Below are 17513 nucleotides of genomic sequence, written 5' to 3'. Positions count from 1 at the left end.
CCGCTACGCACCATACCATACCATACCAACATTTCGTTCGATATATGAGCTCTCCGCCAGCCCATCTTGCTCACCAGAGAACACATCACGGAATCGATCTACCCTCAGATCTGATTGGGCAACGAAAGCCTAGATCAAGGAGAAATCCGAGACCAGCCACAGTGACGGCGACAACACCACTACAAGAATGTAAGGTTAGGCGAGCAACTGACGGGAAAGTCTAAGGGACCCATTCGTTGGCTTAAGTGCGATCAAGGATTCAAGTCAACTTTGAATTGGATTTTCCATTGCCCCTTGTCCTTTTATTCCATTATTCCATTATTCCTATATAATTCTATATAATTCTATGTGATCTGTGCATCTCTTACAGCGTTTCCGGAAAACTATGAGAGTCGCGTCGTTTTTTTTTCCACCTTGCCACCTGCCAAATGAGGCAGGTGACTTCAACCACCTTTTTGTTTAGACACATACAAAACCTCTGTACTGTTTTTCCACTTAATATACACCTTTTTATACATTAAAACATATGTTGAACCTTTTCAATTACAATTTCCCTCTATAATATTGACAGAATTACCTCTTTTTTGTTGTTACATGTTTGAATGATTGTACCACTCTTGTTAAGAAGCTAGCATCCTCTAAGACAGTCCTGTTAACCTAATATATTTGCTATTTTAGTCTTATGATACTAGGGAGTGTCTGAAAACTCTTATGAAGGCAACTACAGTAGTTTATTGTTGTATGGCAAGCTATGTGTATGTTGCTTGGCAAGTCACCTGCCAAATAAGGCAGGTGGCAAGGGGGAAAAAAAGAACAACGCGACTCTCATAGTTTTCCGGAAACGCTGTAAGTGCGGTAACCTCTCACTGGCAGACCAAACACGAACCTTCCGTTCCTCAATCACAAGTCTACATTCAAACACCTATGTTGCATGAAACTTCCGAGCCAGCCAGCCAGCCATTCAGCCACCATGCTACCATGCAAGCATCATCTGTATTTCATCCTTAAAACGTTTCAAAACACTACCTATCAAATCGCATGTTTCCGAAACCGAAACAAGCACTCAAAACCCATTTCCGTAACGACGAGTGATTCGCGTGCTCAATGACATCAAGTGTATCGTATCGTATCAAAGGCTTATCACTCGGCATCCATCCAAAGCCCTTCGGCATCCCCGCCAAACCAGCCAAGCAATTTATCCATCCTAAACAACAAGTTTAACCGAAAGAAGCACACACCTAGTTTATCGTTCCTGCTCCAGGAACGCATTACACAAAACATTCAGGCACCAAACTTACAGACCACTTACCCTAGCCTTGCTTGCACCCTAACGCCCTTCTTTACACTCTGGACTGTCAAGACTCAAGCGAACGGGGAAAACACCGCGCAAAGCAATAATTCTGGAAATTTTTTTGCATTTCCGTTTCGTCGCATTGTTTTCCGCTTCCCTGCTTCCGCAACGCAACGATAATGACCATTGATACTAATTACTGACCATATGGGGCGGGCCGAGTCGGACTGTCGGACTCGGATCCGCGACGGAGCGCTTATAAGTTCCTGTGGTGGAGTTAGAAGATTGGAAGCGGAGGGCCGGAGGATATGGCGGTGGCATCGTTCGGCATGCATTCTTATGTGCATCCTTTCGGAAGAACTTCAAGAAGGATCAGACGTTTTGACGACATTTGTTTCGATCGTCAAAGAACTTCATTCATCAAATACTCATTTTTTTTACTCAGAAGCGACGAGTAAACATACGCCGCGTTACTTATGCGAGAAATCTTGTCATTACATTTACAATTCATGCCTAACTGAAACAATATTGGAGGGGAGGAAATAGAGATTCAAAGCGATGTTGATAGCCTGTACGTACACAGCACAACGACAAAAAGATGCGGCGAGACGAAACATTCTATCAACCAGATGTTCTAGAACGAGAGAGATGAAAGAGAGGTGTGGGATTGATAGTACAAAGGAGCGACAGAAGAGACAAGTAGAGGTCGTGGGTGTGATATACGTCGTAAGTCATCATCATCATCGTCAACTGGAGAGATAGAATAGAGAACAGGAGTGTTGCACTGAAGTGCGAGGTACTAACATCAGCTTGGGAGCTGCAGACAGATCTAGTTCTTGTTTAGCACATGGACAGACTCGGAAAATACAAATACGCACCAAGCCGATATAAAGTACATTGATTTCAGATCTCTTCAGTTATTATTTTTGCGCCAAGACTGAAAGCTCAGTGCCCCCACAACGCTCACCACGAGCAACGCGGTTCCAGCACCCACAAGGCCAGGAAGGTAAAGGTACCACGTGCTATCTTCCTCCTGCTCATGCTCGTTAGTCTGCTCCAGAAGAGCTTCCGATGCCTGTTGTCGCCGCCTCCGGACCCGCACTGTCGACTCTGGGTGTGCTTTCTCCCGATCCTTGGTTTCCGGCCGGATTGTCTTCGCTTCGTCAACAAACATCGACGGCATTTGCAGCTCAAGCTCAGCTTCTTCGGATGGCGGGCTAGTGCCAGTTTTCGTTCCTTCTCTCCGCCACGGACTAGTGCGACCTCCGCGTCCTGGTCGGTCAACGGCATGCAGATCCGTTTCTTCTGGGAGGAACGGAATCGAGCCATCCATTGACGGAGCTAGCTTCCGAGCTCGTTCAAAATACGTCCGTGCGTTCGTTCGGTCGCGTCTCCATAGCTGCGTGCTACTTTCAACGCGCGTCGACGACACTGGCGGCTCGGTACGTCGAATGGAGTTAAGCGGCGAATAGTTGGACGACAGAAGTTTTGTCGCAATACCGTCAAGATGGGCAAGTCCTGCTTCTAGGAACAGTTGACCGAGAGCAGGAATTCCCCCAAGGCTTAGAACATAGTATTCTACTGTACCTCGTCGGGGTAGGGTGGAAGATGAAGGAGGAGACTGAGGAGAAGCAGATAGAATAGAAGCGGGTATGATTGTCGTTACTGGCAGGAAGTAGGTTACGAGACGCAGTGCCGAGAACGGGGTATGCAAGTAATGCCATGATCGTCTGTTGGGCGTGTAAGCAATCTTGAAGAATCGGAAGATTCTGCACTTACACGAAATACTCAAAAGCTTCTTCCCTATCGCTACGTAATTTGAGATATTCCTCTCCCCATAATCCAAGACTAGTAGGGTCCATGTTGTACTTTTGCCGTTCAACACTCGGGTCAAAGGTGAATGGTCCAGAAGGTGTAGGGGAGTATGTATCCGGTACTGGCCCGTCAATAACCCGAGGCCAATAAGCTGGCCTCGTCTTCACCAAAACAATCGTCAACAACTTCTCTGGACGTTCAGGTCGCAATGAGTCGAGAGAAGAAAGCGAGGATTCCATTGACTGCATTTGCGGCGACGCAGGGAATGAACCAATTGCGCGCTGCGGAAATGCAGGTATCGTGATCGTGGCGTTCATACGTTGTGCTTGTTCGTCGCGCGACACGGGATGTGAGCGTTCAGGAGACGCGAAGTCTGAGTCGTCATTGTCAGACACCTGTGCACTTTCGAGAGATGCAGCAAAACTGCTCGAGATTTCTGCATCGGATACATATGCATATGAAGACTGTGTCGATATCGTGGATGCCGTGGACGTGGTACGACGTCGCGGATTGTCCGTTGGCTCGAAGTTCCAGTGCGTTTGTTCCTTATTGACCGCTTCGTAGATCTTTCCCTACAATAGAACGGATGTCAGTTTCTGTCGGTGATAGCAGTGTCGAAGCATGTCGATGAAATTCGAACTCGCTTTTAGAATGGGCATCTTTCCACGTATGCTCGCCACCACGTATGGTGGGTCAATGACTATCTACACAAAGGATGAACCCCTATTAGCAGCAATCCACATAGTTCCTAGGGCATTGCTCACATCCAAGTCATCCAGTATCGTTTCATGAGGTACAAGTATGTTGATAGTTGCCTGTGAATTAGAGTTAGCTATTGTGAAGAGCACAGACGTGCGCGGTTAATACCTGGTCGAGCGACTATCGAAACAACGGCCTATCAGTCAATACATATTCACGCTGGACACAACGCATGTGAACATACTTGATGCCACGAAAAGGCTCCTACGTGTCTGTCGTCGTCCATTGCTGTGTGGAAGGGGAGAAAGAGAGGAGACGTGATAATCGGCACTCATTATTAGTATTACGCACAAGCGCGCGGCCTGCGGCACGGACCTCCATGTATTAATACCATCCTGCACAGCAACACTCACGCATGACTCAGTTCCACTTCAATCAGTATAACAAATGCCATTTATTGGATCACCCACAGGCGAAATGTAAGTCAATGCCTAGTCAAAAAAAGAGTACATGATACAATGCGCAGATAAGAAATGTGAGACCTCCAACCAAATTGCTTGAAAAAAAGGAGAATAAAGAAAATAAAAGAAGCAAGCGTGCTAAATGAAGGATAGCTGTGTAGTTGGATGATTCGGTGAATATGGAAATAAATGTAGCAGGCAGAGAGGCAGAGATGAACCAAAGTAAGTCCTATATGTAAGAGCAGTGTAGAATCAAGATGCGCCTCCAGAAGCCCTGGGTATACAGCAAAACAGAAAATTTTAGCGAGTAAGATGAATGTCAGTATTGAGTAAGTAAAGCATTATTAAATAAATGTGGGTCAGTTTGATGAAGAGGACTTGGATATTGTAGCAGTAATACGCTTCAATACCTCCTTCTCGCGCTTCATATGCTGAACGAGCATACCATCCAAACGGCGGACAGACGGATCCAGATGTGTTTGTCCTTCCAGGCCACTTCGTGCATTCGCGGTGCCTGTTCTTGAACCTGCCGTTTGCGGTCGCCTTATTCCTGTAAATGCCTCTTTGGCCGCTTCATGCTTCAACCAGTCGGCCGTTGATTCAGAAACCCGTGGTGGATTCGTAAACAGTTCATGCCGCTTGCCATGCTTTCGGCGCCAGAAAGACATGCGTGACTGCGATTGCGGGACGTTCGTGACTGCCCGCCGGTCTATCCCACCGTAACCAAGGCCTGAGCTATGCTCACTTGCAGAAGAATGCACCCCGAGCTGTGGAGAAGACGCATTGCGTTGTTGCATGAGCTTGCCAAGTGTACGCCGAGGGGTGTGTGTATCGCTATGCACCGAACCTGCCCGATGATCGATGACGGATGGTCCTGCAGAGTCACTCTGGTACCCGCCTGGACTCGAGCTCGCAATGGATACATCATCACGCACGTCCACTCTCGCATCTCCCTCGTCTTCACCATCTTCGTCGGAAGATTCTTCTTCCTCCTCTTGACGACTTTGCATTTCAACCGCGTCGAAAAAGGAAATCGGTGATGCCGGATAGGAGTTCGAACGGCTATTCAAAACATGTGGATCCTGGACGGTCAATCTCGGTACATGCAAGCTAGTGGGTGTCTCTGGATCATCCTGTTCATTCAAGTGATCCCTGACCGCGGAAACGTCAATAGAAGGTCCAGAAGAGATATTGGCACGTCGTGACCTGGGAGGCGGGCTAAGAGCACTGAACGCTAAAGAAGACGATACGCGTGGCGGCGGTGAAACGGGTGCATACCGTGAGTCTTCATCGTCAAAGGCATGGGCAGGGATATGCGCATTATCTCCAAGCGTGTTGACAACAGAGTCGGTCGCAAAGCTGCCAGCATATGGACTTCGGTCAATTGCATCTCGGAATGCAGAAGTCGTTGGAGACGTCAGCGACGAAGTGTAAGACGGTCGGGGTGTTGACATGGAGCCCAGTGATGCGCGAGAAGCAGCGGGTGTCGACAGCCGTGTATGCTCTAGAGGAGTGTGGAAAGTAGCAAAGCCATCCTCATCATCCGAATAATGCGAGCCACTAGTCGTGCTTAAGTTCTCTGAAATCACAGCAGATTCTTCCGGACCGGGTTTTACAACGGATAGAGTTGCCGAATTATGCTGGGAAGCAGGAGGTGTGAGGTCACCGAACGCACCACTGAGACCAACATGCGTCTCGTACGAATCCGAAAGCCTCAAAGTATTGCGTTCCGGCTGAAGGAGGTTAGGACCAGCCCCTGACTGACCATTTACTTGCTGATCTTCTTTGCCTTGAGCATTATCGGACTGAGATCCATTTGAGTGAGTCGGAGTTGAATTGGTTCGCCTCGGAGGTGGCAAAAGTGGCATCGTCGGAACCGTAGGGGATGATGCACGAATAGGTTCGGCGGTCACGAACAAACCCTGCGGTGCTTCAATTTGGTTTGCGGGCTTTGCATTGCGGTCCACTTCTACACTACTAGGCTTTTCAGAACTTGGAAGAGGCCCATCAACTGAATGCGTGTCATCTTCATCAATGATTCGGTTTAGTATTCGCTGTCCAATTATGGGTTTTCTGACGAGCTCTGGGTTGTCAACGGTGTCACATGGTCCGTTGTCATTTGTCGCCGTCGCAGGCAACGGCGGGTGACTGGACAGAGGCGATACGATAGATGGGTCAAAGACGGAAGGTGAAGTAGACCTAGCGGCGGGAGAACTACCATCAAACATCTGTACTCGACTGGACCCGGAGACCGAACGGCCAGGCGTGTTAGCCGAAGAGTTGCTTAATGAATGTCCAACAGCCGCATGCAACAGTGCTTTCCTCCACGCCGCATCTTCCGATTCAATTGACCATATCCCAGGGCTCGAGGGAGGAAGCTGGTCGGCTAAGAGTGCTGCTCCCAGAGAAGAATCAATTCCCATGCCACGAAGCAATGCTGCCTGAGGGCCAAAGAATCCATTTGGAGGTACGGGGGGAAGGTCTACAAAATCCGTAGGATCTACGAAGTCGCCTTGAATAGTCTCCGAATGGGAAGTATCGCTGGCAGTACGACGCCTCTCCCGTGCCTTCAGTTCCTCTTCTACCTGCTTGGCAACGCTTGCTAGGTCGTCCACGCGTTCCCTAACTACAACTACACGGCCTTTAGGTTCTTGTCTGGATTGTGGGAGCAAAAATGCTGCGTGCTCGCGACGTGGAGAAGGTGCTAGCTGCTGTGGGCGCAAGAAGCCTGATAGAGTTGACGAGTCCGAGGTCGTCCTTAACAATGGCGCGGGAGGTGAAGTAGCAGCTTTATTCTCCGATAAAAGAGCACTTTTCTTCCTGACAACCTTAAAGAAATCAAGGAATGTCGGTGAAGGGGCCTTGACAGGTGATTTCTTCGGTGTATCAGGAGAAGGTATATCGCTGAACGGTTTTGAATGAGCAGGAGGAAGATAATAGTTGTTTCGCATAAGCAACCGAAGGCGATAAGAAACGTCATCAGCATCCATCTCCTCAAGCTCATGCAAGTGCGGATTTTCTACGGGATCGACGGTAACAATGTGCGGATCATCTATATCTTGTGCAGCCAAAAAAGGTGGAGACAGGTAAGAGCCTTCAGTTGAAGTAGACTTTGGATACAGAGAACTTGATGCAGTCGATTGCTGAGTAGCGCCTGAGTCACGAGTCTGGTGCTTATAACGGCGATTCCGAGCAAACACGGGCATTGGGGGAACGTCGTTGAACACGCTAGGAGTTAGAGGGCTAGGTTGTTCGGAAGAGTCAGATAGCGAGTTATTTCGAAATGCGTATCTGGGTAGGCTCAAACCCCGAGACTATCATCGAGTAGTAAATCAGTTGTTTAGAGTAAGTAAGGGATGGAAACTGTACGACTCACTCGCTGCGTTGTTCTTTCGTGACCGTTCTCTGAACGCGTTTCTCTGCCACGAGCATCACCTATTGCTGAACATCTTGTTGCTGGATCCGTGCTACGAGTGCGGTGTCTCCGTACGCGCTGCTGATCTGCGACAATCTCCTCGCTACCAAAAACAGGAGCTGTGTGCAGACGGCGGGGAGAGCGTGGAGGTCGCGGTGGTGCACTTGTCTATATCCCATTCAACACGAAAAAAAAAGTCCTATTAAAACGCGTCGGATTCAATAAAGCGAGACACCGACCTCCAAAGCACCCAGGCTCTTGGGAGAGGAACCCGCTCGCGCGTTGGGAGGTGGTATTTTTACAAACAGTTGGCCGCTGGAGATGTCCCCAGAGGTCGAAAGAGGTTCCGAAGACGACTCGTCGTCACGACGAGAGTTCTTTCGACGCACGCGCGACCGGCGAGTGAGGCAGCGACCTGCATCGCTGAGACGGCCCCTGGACGCGACTGAACAAGCGTCGGGATCCATTGGACGTGGAACAGACCCTCCCGCGACAGCAACAGCGGCCTGTGGGGGCTCTGCGTCGACCATGGTGGTCGTTCGCGAGAGCACTTGGTTCACAAACCGTGCCGGTCGGTTGACAACACCGGGATCTCTGGCTATCCATTTATGGAAGATAGCGGCCCGGCACCGGACAGTGCCGTGATTGTACCTCAATTATTGAATTAGGTTGCACACAGGTGCTTTCACGTAGACTCAGGGGAAAGGTATGCATATTCAATCACATATTGAAAATAAGCCATTTTCAGTGTTCTCATCAGGACATGAATTGGCTTGCAACTCAATAGAAGAGATACCGAAAAATGAAGTCTCTAGATATAGAAATATATAATCATCATTCCGAACAACCTAGCAATATACTACATACAACAGAAAGGACTACACAGAAATGCAATGCGTAAAGTACAGTGCGCTGAGGGAAGCGTGTTCCATGAAGCAAGGATATCCGAGGGAAAACGTGTAGCTGGACATGCATATATACATATAGCAGAGAAGATGATGCGTGCAAGAGCTTGTGGTATACCAAGATGCTGAGTAAATGTCTGAGAAATATATCTAAAGTGCTAAAGATGTTTGTTTGTGATAGCTTCGTGAATCATTGGATGAGACTGTTCCATTTCGATGCTCTGTCTGTCTTTTGTGTCTCCGTTCAAGGATCTATTATCGAGTGTTTTGAAGGATCAATAGCCCCTCCTCTCCTTCTCTTTCTTCCTCCTGCGCTTTTCCTCTTCATGACGTTTCTCTTCTTCGGCGGCTAGCTCATCCTCCCTCTTCGCAAGCCTCGCGCTGTAAGTTCGTAAATGCATAAGCCATAAAAAGCTAGAATCCGATATAATGAGCATTTATTATACCTTCTCATCTCCTCCCTTCTCAGTGCATCCGCATCCGCCTCCATGTCATCGTCTTCATCACTGTAAACGTCATTCTGCATGTACTGGTTCCTATCCTTGCCGAACAGCTTCCAGATTTCTGAGCTTAAGTCGTTTCGGCCAGAAGATCCAGCAGGACGGCGCTTCGTCGGCGGAGGGGAATCGTCCAGAGAATCATAAGAGTCGTCGTCAGATAGAGAATACGAACGAGCACGTTTCTTGTTTGCAAGAGAATTAGACTTTCCAACGATGGCTTGTTTGGATGACTGTGCTCCGTTAAACTTTGGAGCCGTTGTAGATTTAGCAGGCATTGAGTCGCTAGTTTTGGCTGTCTTTGAGAACGATAGCGAGCCGTTCGCGTCGGGCTTGATGAGTGTAACCTTAGTACGAGGCTCTTTTTGCAGACTACTTCCGTTAGCTTGAGGTGCCGCAGATGCTGAGGGTTTCGATCCCAATCCACGATCCTTTGAACGAGAACGGGGTGACTCCGAAGCCCTTGCATCTGGAGCTGGTGACAAAGAATGGACCGAAGTCGACTTTTTCTTCTTGTTTTCTCCGAACCAGTCCCCCATTTGGCGTGCCTCTTCACCTTCGAGTACCTTGGCTGCTTTCTTCTTGCGCGCGTCGGTAACAATCTCATCGATCGTTCGCGTATCGCGCTTTGTTGTACCCACCTTTGTGAAGGTAGGGGGCATAGCAGCGAGTTGCTTTCGCAACGAGGTTACACCATCCGAGGTGCTGCTACCTGCCTGCGACATGTTACGTGCCTCCGACGGTCGAGTAGACAAGGATTCCGAGTAATCAAAGGCATTGGTTATTTTACTTGACTTCTTGAAGCCTTGTAAAGCGGAACCGGGTTGGGCCTTTCGTAGTGATGCAAAGTTTTTGCTGAAATCTGCATTGATCCTTCGTTGTCGTTTCTCCTCTCTTGTCAGCATTGATCCCGCATCCGCTGTTGCGGCATCCCCGTCATCATCGGAACCGTTCCGCGACTTGCGCCCACGTCCGCCTCCTCCTGCTGAGGAACCCCAGCCTGACTTGCGCTCCTTTCCGTAAATCAGATTTCTCCGCTGCTCATCTTCTCGTCGTCGGATCACTTGCTCCTTTCTCTGGCGGTCCTCCTCTGCTTTCCGTTTCCTCTCCTCCGCTCGTTGCTCCTCTTCAAGCCTCTTCTTGACAAGCATTGCCCGTAATTCACGATCCCGTTTCTCCTGCTCCAGTTGATCCTTTCTCCTCTGCTCTTCTCTCCGTTTCTTCTCCTCGAGAATCTGTTGCGTGGCGGCTGCTGAGTCACGCGTCTGCGCCGCACTCATCGCCATTAGTTCTGCAAATCGAGCAGACATACTGAGATCACGTTAAACCGAAATAACCAGAAGATTTGAAAAGAAAAGAACGACGTCTAAAGGAGCAGGTCAGAGGGCAAGATGAAGATAGCGAACAAGGGGCTTTGACCAGCAATCCGTCTGCGTGGCTTCAAATACAGTGCATTACATAATCCTGAGCCATAATTAACTCTGCCATACAAGGACACTGCTCATAATTATCAGTCGGCTTGTCTCACAATGGAACAATGATTTATTGTTATTTAGTACCAACAATGATTAAGAAAAATAGGTCAAAATATTGAGCCTTTGAACTATTTCTCCATCTCGTCGAGCACCCTTGCCGAATTAAAGAATGTAGTTTTCTCGAGATTAAAGTCTGGACCGCAGGTAAAAGTCAGGCTCGTTTAATTATTTGCGTCAGTGCTCACTCACCGTCATCGATCGCTGTGATATTGTTCCTCAAGAGCTGCAGCACTTTTCTTCCACTCGAGGTGAATTGGGGCCATTCCGCTAAACAATACACAATTTCAATAGCTGAGCACGACCTGACAAAGAAAGGCGCACCGCCTGGATTCAGATCATTTATAAAATTGATATAGAAGTCCAATAACGTGTTCGCAAAGTCGTCTTCGACTGCTGCCGGAACGGGCCCAAAAAAGAGCACTAGCTCTGATTCGTGAGCAACTAAAGCGAATATATCAGTCACTCAGACCAGCTCTTTGATAAGATAATGCTCACCGCCTAAGGTAGGATCATTTCCAGGGATGAACTCCCTGAAGTGGTATGCAAACATAGGCTGCAAAGATGCTGCCTTGTCAAACAAGAGCCTCCGTGCTGCCAAAAACATGTTATCGCCGTAGAAAGCGGAAGCCCTATCGAACAAAGAGTCCCCAGTGTTGAAAGGAGCACCGAGAGAAGTATCGTTTGCGGGATATAGCTCGTTTATTTTATCCAGGACATCGGTAGTTAACGTACGATTGTCCAAAATCAATTGACCGATGAAGAAGTCCAAAGCCTGGTCCTCGGTCATATCCGGATGAGAATCGTCAAGAAGAGAGGTACTGAAGATTGAACCCTCATTCAGCTAATGGAACCAATGAACCATGATTAATATCAAGAACTTAAGGCTCGACAGGAAGCGTAAAGAGTATGCGCACGTTAGTCCCAGCAAGGAACGGGATGTGTAAGAAATTTCCAGAGGCGATCTTTGCAGATGCTCTCTCTTCCACAAAGCTCCCAGGTGGTCCGACTGCAGGTTCCCACAATTGGCTGTTCAATGTCGAATTGATCATCTCATTGCTGACGTTCAAGAGTGTCTAAGAATGTCCCACGATTTGAACTTAGTTCTTTCGACTGATGTAAGGAGCTTACCTCAAACGGGACCTGTTGTAGACACGAGATTGAACCGGAGTCAAGAGGGCACCCAACACGTTCGACAAGACGGGCAAATGGCTTTCCAGGCTCGTCGTACTGGAAAGGGAATGGCGCACTCTTACTGAAAGTACAATTCAGTCGTGGAAATGCCAAGGAAAGATAAATACTCACAAAGGGCCAGTCATAGAATCGGCCAATACCGCTCTAAACAACTGCTCCCGAGCTGGAAATAGAGTGTGAGCTTCGACACTACCAGCACCTGCCGACTACAGAAAACAGGCAATGAATAGTTATCAATTTCTATTGAAGAATGGTTCTTACTTGACCCCAGATCGTAACCTGTTGATTTGTGAGATGGCCGGGGAAAATGCGACTATCTAACTGGCTCTCACCTTTTCAGGATCACCACCGAAAGATGCTATGTTTTGTTGAACGAACTGTAGCGCCGCCCGCTGGTCGTGTAGGCCAGCGTTGAGATCACCTGGCGCAACATTCCCGCTTGCCAACTTGGACGTGCGTTAGTGGATTGTACGAGAGAAAATGCAAAAAGCACATACAAATCCAAAAGTGTTTACCCGATAATTCCTGCAGCGGTAAAAGGGTTCTATCAATTTCACAGAGAAAATAAGCTCTAGAAGAAGCGTCCGCACAGGGAGACAAAAATGATCGGCTTTCCAACTGTAACGCTTCGATTTATGATGCCTAAACACTACTTAGTCAAATTATATGCGGGAGCAATTGGAATAACATACGCGTGGGATCCCAATGCGGGTCTGAAGCAGCCCTAGTACGATATTATTATCCCGCACGTAGTCTTTAAAGCGAGTATACTAACCCTGTCGTCCACGCTCCACCCTATCGCGTTTATTTCAGTCGCCATCCTATAGAAAGGTCTCTAGTTGACTTACATGTATCCACACTAAGATAGGTAACTTTTCCTCGGAGGATGTACCATTTGGGCGCCATACATTAAGGAACAGACAGTCTTCGCCAATTGGGGCTCCCAGATCACTAGGTGGCTGCGGACAAGCATTCCCAAAGGCTGATGCAGCCTGAATTCCCTGTGGTGGTTTTGAAATCGGAACTGGAGCTTTGAATCTGAGGCTCCCGACAGGAGACTGTGCGTATGGAATCCCCAGCCAATGCTCAGTGCCATTAGTTGTAAGTACCCCTTGAAACGAGCCTGAGGTTGTATTAATGACCAGTCTATTCGGAGCTGCCTTAGACGGAATAACTCCGAAGAGTGAGGAACAGAGAACAACGAGGATACTCTGTAAGAGCATGGCTAGATTGCTTCAGATGGGATGAAGCCAGGGAATCGCGCAGTTGGATGCTTTCTGGCTCGTGAGGTGACTTATAGGGTGATAAAAATGCTTCTTTGCGTCATGTATGTATCCATGATTTCGTAGGTCACATATTTGGATATCGGACTTACACGAGCGCACCATGCATCAGGAGGCTTTCTTCTAGAATAACGCATACTTCTGTTCGTAAGCTTTAGAAGTAAATGGAATTCCCTGGTGACTAACGAGTCGGCCTGAACCCCAAGTTATTTGGGAGAATACAGATGCGTTGGACAATCAAGTGAAGAGACCTGCGCAGCAACTACTCGATGCGAGGGAGATAATCCATCTTGCTGATTATCGTTAGATGCAGTGCTCCTACACGAGACGTAGCATTTTTATCTGCATGGCGTATTATAGAAGCAGCGAATCCGGTCCATGTTTAGCCACGAGAGGAGCTTGAGCGGTGCTTGCAGGATATGCCGATGCAAACTACTGACAGCTTCCTACCAGTGGCAGACGGGAGCAGAAGGGAAGACCGTGGTCCGGACCGTCTCTCGCGTCACATGGGATTGTATTTATTAGTTATTCCATTCTAATATAATGGATGTGCGCGAACTGGGCAACGCGTGACATCGCGTGTTCACAGAAGACAAGCAGTAATAAAGGCACACCTAGACGCCAGGTCGATTTATAAGAACAAGAGGGCAAGTTCTTGGTCAATAGTAGTAAATGGGAGATTAGGAAGTCCTGAATTGACAAGTGAACACGGTTCTGTTGGCTTTCGTGAGAGCGAGTCAATTGCGAAACGAGGAGAAAGGTTATCTGCAGAGTTGACATAAACCACGTGATAGAGTGACTGTATTGCTGTATTTGAATTTTGAAAGCCTTACAATTTTACAAATTTGAAATTACTCATACAAAGCAACTCACTTGCATAAACTCAGCGCGTCAAATCTTTCTTCTGCAATAACGCTTCCAGCACTCTTTCCTTCCTTCGAAAATATGGCAGACGCAGCGCACAACAGTTCCAAGGGCGATGAGCAAAAAGTCACTGAACAACATATGAACGAGGGCAACGCACTCGTCGAAGTCGGCGATGACGTCGATTCACCCATGGACGAGGGCGACAGTGAAAACTTCAGGCTGGAGCAGGCCGGGCAAGAAGGTGAGGATGGTGAACCAACAATTGATGTTGTACACGAATACAGCTCCATTCAGCACAGCACTTCCCAGTGCACGGGAAACCAGTGTTCGCGATTTCTATGCACCCAACTCAACCCATAATTATTTCCGGAGTTGAAGATGATTTCGGTTGTTTTGGGAACGTACAGAACGGCGAGACTATTGGGAAAAGCCTCTCAAAGCCACTGGACTGGCTCATATCAGATTTCCCTGTCCCTCAAATTTGTCAAGCACCTCAGCCGAGTTGTAATATTCTATCTTTTCCGGATGTACGTCTTGAAGTAATTCAATTAGTTCGAGCTAAGATAGCATTAGCTATAATGAGTTATTGCTTCTTATCGGCGATATTGTTCCCCATGAGCTGCAATGCTTGTCTCCTTTTGAAAATTCTACGTCGTCTCTGACATGTGTCATTTTCCGGATTGATCGCTTACGGTGCTTGCACACGAACTATGGCAAATAATTTAGATTGTATGTTCAAATGCTTGAATGAGGACTCAAGCCGACATTCTTCTATTTAGAGCCTACAGTTGATTTCAACCAGTTTATTAATTGATATCAAAAGGAGCTTCAAGTCTCCTTCACTTTCGGGCCCTCTGGGCCATCCGTACTATGTTCAGTCCTTGTCTCCGACGAATCCGAGTCCTCGTCTTGGTCTTGACTTAAATCACTGAACTCATTATGGAAAATCATTGAGACTGTCAATGCAGGATTTGTCCTGAAGTCCATTGCTTCAATCTGAGCCGAGACTACGCCAGTTGCATTGCCAGCCGTGGAGAAGGCCCCTTCCTTCAACGATCGTTGTTGGCTGACAAGAATGAGGACGACTGTCGGGTATATCCCCTGAATCGCAAGAGAGTGAGTAAAGTCAGGTATACGAAATTTTTGCACTTTAATGAGAAACTCACCGCAACTTGAACGTGCACGGGTGTATAGATGTCCCCAAGGGTGCCAACAGGAAGATGGACCATTGAAGCAATCAAGACCAGGATCTGAATTCGTATTTTTTTGTTTCAACAATGCTGTAACTCTAGCTTTATAATTGACTTACACCGGATATACAATAGATGAGGCCAGAATCAACAAGCAGTGTCAATATACGCTCGACCTTTGTGCTCGTTGTGCGTTCTCTGGATAATACATCACGGATCGACTGACGGTGTTGCCTGGATAAATAGTGACAGATCGTCCAGTCATAAAAATTAATTACATTCGATTGATAACCCTTACCACGCTCTGAATGCAATAATTGACGTCGCACTCATGTTTGTGAGCAATGACAGTACTAGATTCGCTATTTGACTAATATCGATGACTTTGTTCAGGCCAGTATATCCGGCATCTATTGCGACTCTGATGCTAATCGTCACTAGGACAGACACTATTGGTTACGCAAAGAAAAGAATTGGGATGGTTTCTCTGTAATAAGAAAGATGTTCACTCACATGACGTGCACATTAAAAATAGAAAGGGAATCCATAAAATGCGTCTACTACCGCCTTTACACAGGACCCAAGCACGCCAGACAACGACAGTGTCTGTCAGGACGTACTAGGAAATTTGGATGTTAGTTGTCTATCTACTGAGCGAAAAAGAAAAGCATCTTTACAGACATTTATAAGAAGGATAGCATTAAACAAGGGGAATAATATGAATGCGACAGAGGCATGATCAGGAGCGGCGAAGGCAACGTTGAGAGTTGCAACGAGGTGTGCCACAGACGACGCCCAGAAGGCGGAGGACAACAGAAACATGAAGATTGTCATGGCAAACATGAATTTATTTGCTCTGGACATGGTCGTCTTTTTACTGTACATCATGGCAATTTCGGTCATTACGCTTGGTTCAGAAAGTAATTGGTTGCTCACAGTAAGAAATGTGTCGATAGTGGCATCAGTGCAGCATATACACCTAGAAATTAAGGTGTCGTCAGGGTGAAAGGAACGGTCGGGAGGGAACAAGTACTAATACCATAAAATAATGTCTGGCAAACAAGACTGCTTGTGTGGAGCAGCACTCTCCGATGCTCACTTTGATCTGTGGACATGTCGCGCGTCCAATATGCTTTTGAACGTCTTGAAAAGTAGAGGAACAAGCAAGCGTGGTGTATGAGTCTGGCAGATATCTCTGGACAGGCTTCTAGGTCCTGTATTATTATACTAGTGCGCCGCGGACCCGCTGAGCTGCAGAGCACTGCAGGCGAGGACAGCGCAGCTATAAAGACAGGTTGATGATCATGATTGTGGCATTCAGCATTCAAACTCGAAGCCACAGACCGTGATTGACGTATTGTCAAGAAGCTCATACAGGCAAGAGAGCCATGTAGTCATGGCCTTTAGCTAGGTGCTCATTTGAGGAAAGTAAGTAGTATTAGTTCATGTCAAATCCATAAGGTTATCGCAACTAAAACTCGAACCGATTCCATTTGTCTGTTCTATAAGCCATTCGGATATCGCCGACTTGCCATGGTTCACCGGAAACAAAAGCTTGTGGCTATCCTAGTCTTGTGGTGCTGATGCTGATGCTGATTTCAAAGTAACAGAGACGACGACGTATTAATTAGAATCAGGTGCCAGAGAAGATCAGTATTAACGGGCGGGAAGCACATGGGCATGGCATGTGTGCTACGGTTGCGAGGAACACAGATGAAGTGCAAATCCAAGATGGGACATAGAAAAACTGTTCCCCGGTCGGTGAAACATGAATCCGATGCGCTTTATGGAGCTTCGTAACCAAAAGCCATGAACGCAACCAACTCCGTAAGGATTTTCTAATGACTGGGTTCCCAGTCATACAAAGCAAGCCGATGACGCACGATGCTGACTATTGATGAATTGCGTTTTATGCAGATTCGAAGTACTTGGGCAGTCCTGCACGACAATAGTGCAATGCCATTTCTCTAGCTTGCTCGAATGTCAGGTTTATGATTCCAATTTGATATATATTGTTTAGGAAGGTGATAGGAGATAGGTAAATTAAGCCCAGAGAATCAGGAGATGGTCGAGGGCAAGTTTGACAGTAGGCATATAATCGACGACGATCGTTCTTTGACGCATTGGAAGCACATGAGGCATTTCACAATTTCTTACTCTAAAAAATAACTTACATAATGTAAAACATTATTTGAAATTTATCTTACCATTTTTGACTAGCAAAAATTATAAACAAAATTTGTAATTTTCTTTATACAAAAACTAGAAATTATTGTTAACATTTCTTCATTTGTGAAATCTTAAAATAAATAGAAATAATAATCTAAAACATAATTTCAAAACAAAATTAGAAATTTTCTTTTA

At 47.0% G+C, this 17513-nt stretch overlaps 5 protein-coding genes across 5 annotated transcripts; all 5 read right to left on the bottom strand.

Moving 5' to 3' along the window:
- Window positions 1–1828: 1828 nt before the first annotated feature.
- FOMMEDRAFT_102453 (uncharacterized protein) lies at window positions 1829–4101 on the bottom strand. Its single transcript, XM_007262802.1, has 7 exons — window positions 4050–4101; window positions 3974–3985; window positions 3871–3921; window positions 3751–3810; window positions 3071–3678; window positions 2170–3021; window positions 1829–2120 (listed from the first exon to the last, which is right to left on the bottom strand). Exons 1-6 carry the CDS (start codon window positions 4089–4091, stop codon window positions 2205–2207), a joined length of 1590 nt encoding a protein of 529 aa, XP_007262864.1. The 5' UTR covers window positions 4092–4101; the 3' UTR covers window positions 1829–2120; window positions 2170–2204.
- A 339-nt stretch (window positions 4102–4440) lies between these two features.
- On the bottom strand, window positions 4441–8160 carry FOMMEDRAFT_17105 (uncharacterized protein). The gene is made up of 3 exons (XM_007262801.1): window positions 7921–8160; window positions 7643–7849; window positions 4441–7580 (listed from the first exon to the last, which is right to left on the bottom strand). Exons 1-3 carry the CDS (start codon window positions 8146–8148, stop codon window positions 4626–4628), a joined length of 3390 nt encoding a protein of 1129 aa, XP_007262863.1. The 5' UTR covers window positions 8149–8160; the 3' UTR covers window positions 4441–4625.
- Window positions 8161–8537: 377 nt separating this feature from the next.
- FOMMEDRAFT_144577 (SPT2-domain-containing protein) lies at window positions 8538–10485 on the bottom strand. The gene is made up of 2 exons (XM_007262800.1): window positions 9033–10485; window positions 8538–8967 (listed from the first exon to the last, which is right to left on the bottom strand). The coding sequence occupies exons 1-2, from the start codon at window positions 10391–10393 to the stop codon at window positions 8862–8864; spliced, it is 1467 nt and encodes a 488-aa protein (XP_007262862.1). The 5' UTR covers window positions 10394–10485; the 3' UTR covers window positions 8538–8861.
- A 201-nt stretch (window positions 10486–10686) lies between these two features.
- FOMMEDRAFT_144576 (alpha/beta-hydrolase) lies at window positions 10687–13055 on the bottom strand (the record flags this gene model as incomplete). The annotated part of the gene is made up of 14 exons (XM_007262799.1): window positions 12658–13055; window positions 12585–12604; window positions 12502–12533; window positions 12400–12451; window positions 12307–12334; window positions 12142–12255; window positions 12071–12088; window positions 11921–12015; window positions 11747–11870; window positions 11533–11691; window positions 11114–11459; window positions 10940–11059; window positions 10808–10885; window positions 10687–10751 (listed from the first exon to the last, which is right to left on the bottom strand). Exons 1-14 carry the CDS (start codon window positions 13030–13032, stop codon window positions 10687–10689), a joined length of 1626 nt encoding a protein of 541 aa, XP_007262861.1. The 5' UTR covers window positions 13033–13055.
- Window positions 13056–14787: 1732 nt separating this feature from the next.
- On the bottom strand, window positions 14788–16264 carry FOMMEDRAFT_76403 (uncharacterized protein; the record flags this gene model as incomplete). The annotated part of the gene is made up of 8 exons (XM_007262798.1): window positions 14788–15060; window positions 15126–15209; window positions 15269–15383; window positions 15448–15598; window positions 15663–15768; window positions 15831–16026; window positions 16086–16128; window positions 16183–16264. 8 exons carry the CDS (start codon window positions 16262–16264, stop codon window positions 14788–14790), a joined length of 1050 nt encoding a protein of 349 aa, XP_007262860.1.
- Between the last annotated feature and the right edge of the window lie 1249 nt (window positions 16265–17513).

Source organism: Fomitiporia mediterranea, assembly GCF_000271605.1.
Source record: "Fomitiporia mediterranea MF3/22 unplaced genomic scaffold FOMMEscaffold_2, whole genome shotgun sequence".
Taxonomy (NCBI): Eukaryota; Fungi; Basidiomycota; class Agaricomycetes; order Hymenochaetales; family Hymenochaetaceae; genus Fomitiporia; species Fomitiporia mediterranea.
Note: the sequence above shows the minus strand (reverse complement) of the source record. Positions and strands in the feature narration are given on the sequence as shown.

Coding starts and splice junctions, on each gene's coding strand:
- FOMMEDRAFT_102453 (XM_007262802.1), bottom strand. CDS start 4,091: ATGGACGACGACAGACACGTAGGAGCCTTTTCGTGGCATCAA. Junction 3,811..3,870: donor CGATACTGGATGACTTGGAT/GTGAGCAATGCC, acceptor TCCTTTGTGTAG/ATAGTCATTGACCCACCATA. Junction 3,022..3,070: donor GAAGCTTTTGAGTATTTCGT/GTAAGTGCAGAA, acceptor CACGCCCAACAG/ACGATCATGGCATTACTTGC.
- FOMMEDRAFT_144577 (XM_007262800.1), bottom strand. CDS start 10,393: ATGTCTGCTCGATTTGCAGAACTAATGGCGATGAGTGCGGCGCAGACG. Junction 8,968..9,032: donor AGAAGGGAGGAGATGAGAAG/GTATAATAAATG, acceptor ACGAACTTACAG/CGCGAGGCTTGCGAAGAGGG.
- FOMMEDRAFT_17105 (XM_007262801.1), bottom strand. CDS start 8,148: ATGGATCCCGACGCTTGTTCAGTCGCGTCCAGGGGCCGTCTCAGCGAT. Junction 7,850..7,920: donor AGAGCCTGGGTGCTTTGGAG/GTCGGTGTCTCG, acceptor AATGGGATATAG/ACAAGTGCACCACCGCGACC. Junction 7,581..7,642: donor ACGAAAGAACAACGCAGCGA/GTGAGTCGTACA, acceptor ACTCGATGATAG/TCTCGGGGTTTGAGCCTACC.